The 9800-nt window shown below is 56.3% G+C and overlaps 2 protein-coding genes across 2 annotated transcripts in view; both read left to right on the forward strand.

Annotated features, from left to right (window-relative positions):
• CSUI_000651 (ap2 domain transcription factor ap2viia-6) overlaps positions 1 to 2437 on the forward strand; it is a 9630-nt gene extending 7193 nt beyond the window's left edge. Inside the window, exon 1 of the mRNA XM_068060882.1 lies at positions 1 to 2437. This exon is cut by the window's left edge and continues 7193 nt beyond it. Coding sequence (XP_067927136.1) covers positions 1 to 50 — 50 coding nt within the window. The 3' untranslated portion in view covers positions 51 to 2437.
• Positions 2438 to 2551: 114 nt separating this feature from the next.
• CSUI_000652 (uncharacterized protein) lies at positions 2552 to 9673 on the forward strand. The gene has a single exon (XM_068060883.1). It carries the CDS (start codon positions 3763 to 3765, stop codon positions 9169 to 9171), a length of 5409 nt encoding a protein of 1802 aa, XP_067927137.1. The 5' UTR covers positions 2552 to 3762; the 3' UTR covers positions 9172 to 9673.
• The last annotated feature ends 127 nt before the right edge of the window (positions 9674 to 9800 follow it).

Consider the following 9800-nt stretch of genomic DNA (forward strand, 5'->3'; position numbering starts at 1 on the left):
GGAGTCGGAGAGGGCCGTGGGCAAGACGACAAAAGCCAGCAGGGGACTGACGCGGGCCTACCGGGAAATTCCGTTCTCCGTACTGACAGAGACGCGGCATCGCAGTGCTTGACGTCGGGCTCGCTGCAGACTGGGCTTTCATCGTCAAATCACAGGGTGCTGGGCTCCGGGAAATCAGATGGCACCGTCTCCGGTGACGCCCATGGTGTTTTCGAGATTGATTCGGAGGGTGGCCTGGTTTGTGGTGGTTCCTCGAAGCTCTGTGGCTTTTCTCCTTCCGAGTTGCTTATGCTTACATCTCAGCTAAGTGCGATGAACGCTCTGTGTGCGCCCCACAAACAAAAATTGGTGGCGGGTGCAGGGAACCTGGCGGACGAGATGGGCTGGCCGTTTCAGGAGAGCAAGGGAGGTACTTCGGGGGACCATTCTGTTCCAGTCACTCCGTCAACGGTCTCGGGTGCTTGCCCGTCAGTCGAAACGCCGACAATCTCATCCGCTCGGACAAGCGCAGGAACGTGCCCCGAGAGTGGCGGGACAAGTTCGNNTTCGGCCTGACGCAGCCACAGACGTGAAGCTCAGGGCGGAGCTTAACCACCTGTGTCGGAGGAGTACCGACCAGCCGGGACAGTCAGGAGCAAGCAAGGGAGTAGGCGGTAGTGCATTGCAAGCTGAGTTGCACGCGATCGACAACGGGAGCAATGACGAACGGAAAAGTGAAAGTAATAGTGAGGTTGACAGCTGGGCAGGGAAAAGTGGTTCAGAACGGGTCTTGTCAAAGGACCCCAGTAGGGCACTATGTGGAGATCCGCGGAGCTCCGATGCCGTTACATTGGCTACGTCATCACCCGAGAAAAGCAAGGCTGCCGAGAGTCGTTCAGACAAGCAGGACTTGAAAGCGAACGGCGCCGAATCGAACCCCAAAGAAGACGGCGAAAGGTTGACGTTCGCAAAAATGGCTTTATCGATGATATTGCGGAATCTGCGCGATGTTTGTTTGGATACATGGCGCCGGACTCTGCAGCTGTCTGTGGATGAACCGTATCGCCGACTGGCAGAGTACATCGAGCTCGTCGAGGTGTGCGATTCTGAGATTCCCGAAGTTCGGGCTCTTCTGGTCACATTCTCAGATCTTATCGCGGAACAGCGACTGCCCAGCGCTCTTCCACTGGAGGCGCAACGAACATTGCTGGCAGAAATTTACACAGCAGTTGCAGTGGAAAGTGGGAGTGAAGATCTTACTCAGCATGTGTGTTCTCCCGCTGACCATTGTGACGCGAGATGAACCAGTTCATCACATAGTGCGACAGCGGTGCGGAACGTTTCCGCGTGGGAAGGGGTAATAGGCAGAAATGCGGAGGATTCCCCGTTGATTGGGACTTGGGCTGACGCACATTATGTTCTGCACTCGAAGTGATTTCGTCCCTTCTTCACACGACTGAGCAAGAGGCGACCCCGTGTCACCGTGAATCGAGATTCCCGCGAGGCGGCAGGCCATTCTGGCCACTTTGACAACGGTCATGGGGCACTACGCGCACCAGCTGCTGCCGGATCGGCGCGTATGGGTGTCGGTTTATTTTAATTCGAATTGTATAAAATGCCTTTTTTTGTTGTTGCCGACGAAGCGAACTCACAAAGGCAAAGGGGAACCCGTGAACTGCTGCCCAGGGTGGGCTCCAGATTCCTCGGCTGGAGCTAGTCACCTCACGTTTCAATAGAAAGGCGCCTGTATTCGGTTTTGTAGTGAAAGCTGAATGGTTGCTGCGAGCATCAGATTGTGTGTGGAGCTGCAGACGGTGGACAGAGAGCTGATTCTCCACATACTTCTGTTCCTTCCGGCAAAGCAGGTGTACTGAGAGATCCACACATCTCTTGATGGCTTATCGGCGAGCTCGACCCCGAGCCTGTTATTCGGAGCAGCCGGCTTGAAGGACAGTGATTTGTCTGCAGGTTTGTATGATGGCCGCGAGGAAACACTGACGGACAGTCAGGCGGCTGACCATTAGGGAAGGTAATTATTGACCAGGCAACGTGTTGTAGCCTCTCCGGGAAGCCCCGGCATGGAAGAGGATCACATAGGAGCTTCTTCAATCGTGCAGATGACTTGCCGTATGTCATGACATCAGGTTGTGTCCTGCTGTGGTGCACTTCCCGTTTTCGGGAAGGGTGTTAGGAGAGGGCTCCCTCGGAGGTGGCGGAAATCGTGCCGTCAAGAACCGCCGCGTTTGGACAGGTCCGACGCGCAACCCCCACGCTCAAGCGCGCTAGGGAAGCACGCCGAGCGGGGGGCGCGCCCCTCGCTCTTACATGCGACCTAAAAGGGGGCTGTTTTGCATTGGTGTTCGTGGCGAGCGTGTATGCACTCGGTAATTAATGAACTTTTCTGACATTCTTCCTGACTTGTCGGTCCCTCTTTTGAACAGCTGCAGAGCGTGTGGGCGATCGGTTGCCTTAATGCGGCATATCCCACGTACACAGAAATTTGCACACGGCTGTGGCACTAGAACAGTTGTCTGCAAATAGAAACATAAGCAAGCCTAAGAACAGCGCTTCCCGAGCTATCAGCCCGCATGGCTCTGCCGACACATTGCAGCGGAAACTGTCTCACGGCCAGTTAACACGCTCAGCTGGTTCTACGATGGACTGTTGAGGAGTAGCAACTTCTGCGCAGTTAGGGACCACTTACCGCTCATTTCAGCAATAAGAAAACATATACGTCTGACGGAGGAGCCGCGCTTGTCTCCCGCCCCGGTCTCCGAGACGCCCTGGTGTTTTCAGTTCTCGTAAGCAGGGCGAGCTCTACTCGAAGAAAGGCCTGACTAGCAGTTCGGGTACAAGGCACAGCTTTCTGAGATCTTGTGGTGAAGTATTCTGCGCTGGGTGGGAGTGCTGAAAGACTGGGGCATCACCGGGGTGGCTAAGCCCCGTCAACACGAATCGCTACGCTAGGAAGGCGGACTGAAAGAGACTGGTTATATTCTTTCTTCGTGAGAATGCGTTGCCCGGCAAGCCTCATCAGTTGCGCTCTCGCAGTTCTGCACCTCAAGATCATGTAGGAAACGATGTGTGACTGACTGCTTCGATCTTCGCGGTACTGGTGTGTTGGTGTGTCGGGCGGTCCCGCGGTAGGAGACGGTACAACGCCGCTCACCGGTCATGCGCTGGGGCTCTGGCACTCGTGGTTCGTGGTCACTGCTTTTCCGATGCCACGCGCCTAGGTAACAGTAATGCCGCTGAAGCGAAGCGCGCAAATGAAGCTTCAGTCTCGTTTCCAGTGACCCTTTTGTCGCGGGATCGTGCCGCACAAGTGAGCTTTTAGCTGAAAAAACTGTAGTGCTGCTTCTGCCGTGCCTTTGCTCACCGCTGACCAGCAAGCGTTGCCGAGCTGAAACTCCCTCACGGTTGTGGCTTGGAAGGGAGCTCGACAACGGGGAAACATCCCCAACGCAATTTTTGGGGAACTTTTTTCTTTGGTTTTAGAAGCTGTACGGTCATCACTCGAGAAGGAGTAGAGTGCCTTTCTTTCATCCAAAACGATGGTTGGGAACGTGTGCGTACAGGCGTTTAGGGACGGCGCGGCTCTACAGTTTGCGGAGGCAGTACCGAGCGGGTTCTCAGCTAGCACGGCGTCACGGTGTTTTTCTCAGCTCTGCTTCTGATATTGATGCTACGTGTGCCTGCTTGGACCCACTGCCTTCAGAGGGGCGCATGAACAATTTCAAGTTGACACTCCCGCTTTCTTGTCCTCCGCCCGGCTGAGGCGCCATGAGGCTTTTCAAGAAGCTTTCCGTCTCGTTTAGACGCCTCAACAGTCCTGACGTGCCCAGGGACGGGAAGTGCGAAGGCCGAGAAGGGGCTGCCACGTGCGAGCCGAAGGTCGCTCAGCGACACTACCGATGCAGGAGCGGACAGAAGGCGGAGCTGGAGGGGGGGGGCGAAGAAGCACACCCCGGGGCGGGCGAAGAAGAGCAGCCTGGAGTGGGCGAAGAAGAGCAGCCTGGAGTGGGCGAAGAAGAGCGGCCTGGGGTAGACGGAGAAGCACAGCCTGGGGTGGGCCCCGGCCTTTCCCGAGAGAGGAGGCGTGGTGATGGTCACCATCACCCAGCCGATAGGGCGAGCACCGGTCGAGGCCAGAACGAGCTCGTGCTCTCTCAAGAAGCCGGCGCGGGTCTAAGAACGAGTCCGACGGCTCAGAGCTTCTCTGGGCACCGTCCGAACGACCCTCTCCAGACATACCCCAGTTGCGAAGAGAGCGGTCGTGGGGGGGCTGAACGTTATATCAACTCTCCTGGCAATCGCTGTGCTGTTCTTCCCGACCGTGTCACTCCGCCACAGGCACCTCCGCCACTCGCGGAGACAGGCTCGGACCCGGGGACTGGCCGGAGCTGTAGGCTTGGCGAAGTATCTGGGCATCTGAGTAGCAATACTCGGCCCGACCGCACCGGAATGTGGAGCATCAGCGAAGGTAGTCTTGAAGCGAACGTATCGCGGCAGCGCAAAGAGCAGTTCGTCGGACAGCAGGAAGCTGAACCCCACTCAACGAAGGTTTACAGTATTTTCCAGTTTTCGTTTCTCCCGGATGTCTGCCTGAGGCTATGCTTTTCCTTTTTGACGGTGGAGGAAGTGATCAGGTATCAAGTGTTGTGTAAAGACGTCCAGAGGGCTATAGGCTTCGATCATGTCCTGCGGCCAGCTGACCCGTGGGAGGAAACAGTACGGAGGAAGCAAGCCGAAGGTCACTATTTACGGACAGTTTCCGCCGAACCGCCGCATCTGGCACGCGGAGACGTAGACGAGACTGCGAAGAGCAGTTCACTGTGGAGCCTGGACAGTGGTTCCTGCGGTGTGGGTGTGCGCGAACTGACCGAAGGAGGTGAGCAGCTGAAGGCATCGTGTTTTTCCAGTTCTGTACCTGGGCGGGGTCTTGATGAGTCCAGCACCTTTGTGCCGAGGCCAATGGCATGCCTCTTGGGTTCTTACCCGGTGCTTACGGTGGGCATGAGCTGGATGGCAGCCCCGTCTTCAGTACGCCTGGCATACTTAACCCACTTTCGCAGCTTACGTGAGTTGAAGATTTTTTTTTGTTCTCGCCCAGAATGGCAACAGGACGTGCGTCCAACGACATGGCCTGATGTGTGGCTGCTTCTTACAAACAATCAGAAAACGCTACAGCGGCTATCTCTGGTCACCTTGCCATATGATGCGACAGTGCTCGCCAGGCTGAAACAAGATCCACAGAAGAAGCAGGTTGAAGAGTGCGGAGACACACTCGCGAGAGCCCAACGCGGTACACAGGGCATGTTAGAACTTGTAGCCGACCCATGGGACGGCAGAAATGAGGTTGTCCTTCGTACGTCTGCTCGTGACCAGATACCGGCCAATGACGTCTACAGCTCTCGGGAGGCCCGAGAGGGGAGGCAGCCGGGAAGCAGCCGGCCTAGGGGTGGTTGCGGCAATGTGGGTTCCTCCGCGTCACCTGTTTCCGAGGTGTACTTGGAAGCCTTGCGGGAACTGAGTATCCTCGGCTCAGCAACAAGCAGTCTGGCTGCTCTAACTGCAGTCCAAGCTTGCCTACCGCCAACTGTAGACGTTTTCTCTCTTCATGGAAATTTGCCGCGGTCGTTACCGCTGCCTGTTTCCTCGAGCTGTCAGGCAAATGACCTCCGAACTATATCGGTTGCCGCCGCTGCTTCGGCGACGTCTGGTGGGAGAGGGGGGAGCAGGATGCTCGGTTTCAACGAAGCTTTCAGAAATCTTTTTGGATGGACAGGTGAGGAGGTCTCACGTCGGGGTGCCGCAGAGAACCAGGTGGCTGACCCGGTTCAAGCGAGTGAGGAAGACGAAGACCCTTTGCCCGCAGATGCAAACCGCGCAGCGCTTGTCCGCAGCGTGATGACAATGCATGGTCTGAGTGTGCTGGACATCCGCATGCCTCCAATGCTGGATCTCTCGTCCTTCCGCGTGATCCCGTCACTCGTGCTTATGAGTACGCGTCTGCGGCACGTCACTCTAGATTTACGCCAGCTTGTCGAACTCGTCGATCTGGGTGCGTTAACAGCCGCTACCGCCGATGGGCCTTTCGGCGGCTACGGATTGCCGTTTTGGCGGCCACTACAGCAGCTAGATACCGAAGAAGGGGGCGACGAAAGACGGGCGCCCGAGTGGACGCGGTGGGGAACACAGCGACTGCTGCCCAATCTCCGAGAAGTCGTACTGCGCGAGCCTCTGCACATTGGCTGGGCCGTCGAGGACGTTGTTCGCTTCATGAGCATTTTGCTGTCTCTCCCGAGATGTACTGTTTCTGCTGCTGCTGTCATCCTTCATCAGCATTCTCTGCTTGGCCCAATCCGGCCGGACGTAGATTGGCAGATAGAGCCAGCAGGTGATGCAGGAGAACAGCCAACGAGGATGACAATTCCTACCCCCGGTACTGGTGAACCCGCTGACTCGGGAGTTGACCGTTTGGTAGGTACTCGGCAGGAGACACTGGCTGATGAGGACTTGCTGACATCTGGAGAGGAGGCAGCGCGCTCTTCGGCGGCAGCGATGGAGTTCTTTCAGTTAGGGGATGTGACCTCCGGCGACGACGTTGACCGGGGCACTCCAACACCAGAAGAGCCGCAGCAGGACGCTGCAGCAGATTTTCTATCTAGTCAGGAAACGCGTACTCCTCTAGGCCCCCAACCGCGACAACTGGCCGAGGCCGCCGGTGGAATTCCAGATGACGCAGTTGAAGGCGAGGATCCCGGGGTCCATATATTCGGTCCGAATCAGTATGTTATGTTGCTTCGTCAGGTGGTTGAGCACCTTGCGCCGAACATATGCAGTCTGCGGATCCGGTACACGTCGGCCACGACGTGTGATCTCCCCGTGGCGAATGTATCCTTTCCTCTTCTGCAAGAGTTAGTCCTGGATAATTACTTACCAAGCGCTCACCTGGAGATAGACAAGATCGTTGTCCCGCGGACGCACTGCATCACGTTGGGTCTCAACGGTCACCAGCTCCATCCTTTCCGTCAGAGACCCGAGTGGATGGACGGAGGTGCCGTAACGCGTTCTGGACAAAACTTCTGCTCATCGCAAGGGTCTTACTTGCCCCTCCTTCGTGCCCTAGAACCAGTTTCATACTATTTTCAAGGGACAGAAGACGTCATCTTTTTGTGGGGTATCAATGAAGAACTAACTGCGGAAGTCCCCGATTGTCCCTCAGGAGGCGTTGTGACTGCACTCGTCAAGCAGTGCGTGCCTGTGTTCACGAAGCCTGTGGTTGGCTGTCCGGGACTTCTCTGTCTGTCTCTGACCGTATGTGGTCGGGAGCTGCATGACAGCGTTAAAGAAGTCCTCTGGGAGGCTGAGAGGCGCCGGAACGAGGACACCGGATTGCAGATCGCCGCCACCGATGCCTTGTCCGGCAGTCAGGATGATGACGTGGACTGCAACGTTTCGGACGGAACTGAAGAGACCGTGCTCGATGAAGCGGTTCACTTCGATGGTGAGGCTGATGACCCGTTTGCCTCTTTTGATTTCCCCACTCTCTTCGCGGCGCAGACGCCCTCTTCCCCCGGCGCCGAAGTCTCTGGAGAGAACACCGGTGGTCCGCAGGCGTGGGTCGAACAACGCAGTCAGCCGGTTGCCTCCTCTGGCCTAGACCGAAGCGGGACTCGGATCTGGTCCGTCCCGTCAGCGGTGTTTGGCGGCTGTATGGGCTGTGAAGATATCGACAATAACGATTCTCTGGGTCCGGGATGCCCGACAAGACACGACGTAAGCGAAGCACGCTCAGGCGCGGCATCCCAGAGACAAGGTACAAGCAACGACGGACGGGCAAGGCCCGGGGCCGCAGTTTCTCACACAGCTACTGCTCCAAGTCATGCAAACATTTTCTCGCAGGTGGCTAGCCGAGTTGCCGAGTTTTTCGGCGAACACGTCGTGGGCACTTGCGCAAACGCATTATTTTCAGTCCCGCAAGATGCGGACCGAGGCGGGTTGCTTATGGCATTAAGCCTCCTAGCCCAGGCTTTTGGGGAACGTTCTGTTTCCCGTCTCCCAGCGTCGTCAGCGAGACCGGGCATTTTTCAGGATGTGGATGAACTAGACAGCGCTCACGTTCCGGGCCGCGCAGTCCTGGGTTGTACCAGTGCACGAAGGTTTGCAGTTCCAGTCTCGAGGAAGTGTGTACATTTTGTTGGCTTGAATATCGTCGACTTCGAGCTACATTCGACTTGCGCAGGCTGCTCCAGTGCAGCTGTTGCCGCCGCTTTGACTGTGATAGACAGCCGATTTGACGGAGTTGTCGCGTATAGGCCGCGGCGAGCAACACGCACATTCGGGGCGAGGGATATACAATCTAACGGGGGCGCACCTAATGGTTCTCAGCCCCGGGACGCTGCCCCTCCAGAAATGTCAAGTCAACGCGGGGTAATACACGTGCCACAAGGGAAGGCTGCTTTTTTTTCTTCTCTGTCAGGGAACAACGCTTTCCAAGACGATGTTGAAGGCGTGTTAGGACTGTGTTCGGAGAGTTCTGCGAACTGGGAATGCGTGGGAAGAACAGGTCGTCGGGAGCGGAGAGCTGGTGACCAGCATGTGGTCTCTACGAGTCGTGGGGGGCAGCACTGTGTACCAGCCACCACCGCGGCTGCAGGTGTCACCATGTTAAGTGGTCGTGCCAAGTTTTGTATTACAGACGCACAGGTAGATACTGATAGCGGTCAGGGGAGGTGCACCAGGGATTCTGAAAGCGGGGCTGGCGCGCTTGTCGATCTTCCGCCTGCCTTCAGGGGGAAGCCGTACAGGACACGCCAACGGGCTGAACTCAGCAGATGCGAAACAAATTTCTCAGGAAAACAGGTTTCGTTCTGTTGCCCGGTCGTGGGACGCCACTTGGAACTGTTCCTTGCGGTATTCCCGTCTCTGCAGTTTCTGGAGTTTCGGTACAGTGGGCAGCACCCGATGTATCTACTGGATCAGCAAGCGTTGCGCTCAGCATTAGGCTCTACAGCTATATTTTTGAAACATCAGTGTGACTTCGAGGAGACCGGCGATATCCACCAACCCGGAGTTGGCGGGGCCTTCTCCAGGTGTTTCCATACCATAACAAAGCTTGGCCTTGGCTGTCAAAGATCCGGAGAGGGACTGGCTATAGCTTGCACGGCCGGGACATCTCCGTCATGACTCTTGAAAAGAAACAGAGGGAACTTGATGCGGTGACAGTGAATACGCTAGAGTTTCGCGAACTGGCAGGAGTTTCAAGCAAGCAGGAATACTGGTGGTCACGAGCGCCAGGAGAATGCTTGTGTCAACTCCTGGGTATGCATTTGTTGGAAAAAGGGAGGCTGAAGTGACCTGCAGCCGCTTCGGAAGGAAAGGGCCAAGGCGTGGCGTTTCTTTGTTAGACAAAAGTCTACAGTGGGGTGTGCCAGAGCTTGTGTCTTGCCGTAATGGATCCCAACCCAAAGGTCTTTTGTTGCTCGTTGGTGAGAAGCGGACGCCGCGTGTGTACAGATCTGCTCTTCATCGGGTTTTGTACCACGGTGTTTGAGTGCTCGCAGACGATTGCTTTGGAACAGCAGCCAAGAAAGTAGGTACAATCCCTCTTGTGACTTTGGGAGCTGCCATCCACCCTTGCTTCACAGGAGACCGGACGGGCGAGATAATGAAAATAACCGTTGCCGAGAGAACAACTGTACCGCTTCGTTTCAGCCGCTAATCCGTACTACGGAAACGATGAGAGCGCAACCCGACTCTTCTATGGTTTGACCGTTGCCTTTCGTATCTCTTACAAGTGCACTGCCACGCCTGTC

Source organism: Cystoisospora suis (genome assembly GCF_002600585.1).
Source record: "Cystoisospora suis strain Wien I chromosome Unknown contig_257, whole genome shotgun sequence".
In the NCBI taxonomy this organism is placed as follows: domain Eukaryota; phylum Apicomplexa; class Conoidasida; order Eucoccidiorida; family Sarcocystidae; genus Cystoisospora; species Cystoisospora suis.

Bases quoted from the DNA above. Each gene is read 5' to 3' on its own strand.
- CSUI_000652 (XM_068060883.1), top strand. From the start codon at position 3,763: ATGAGGCTTTTCAAGAAGCTTTCCGTCTCGTTTAGACGCCTCAACAGT.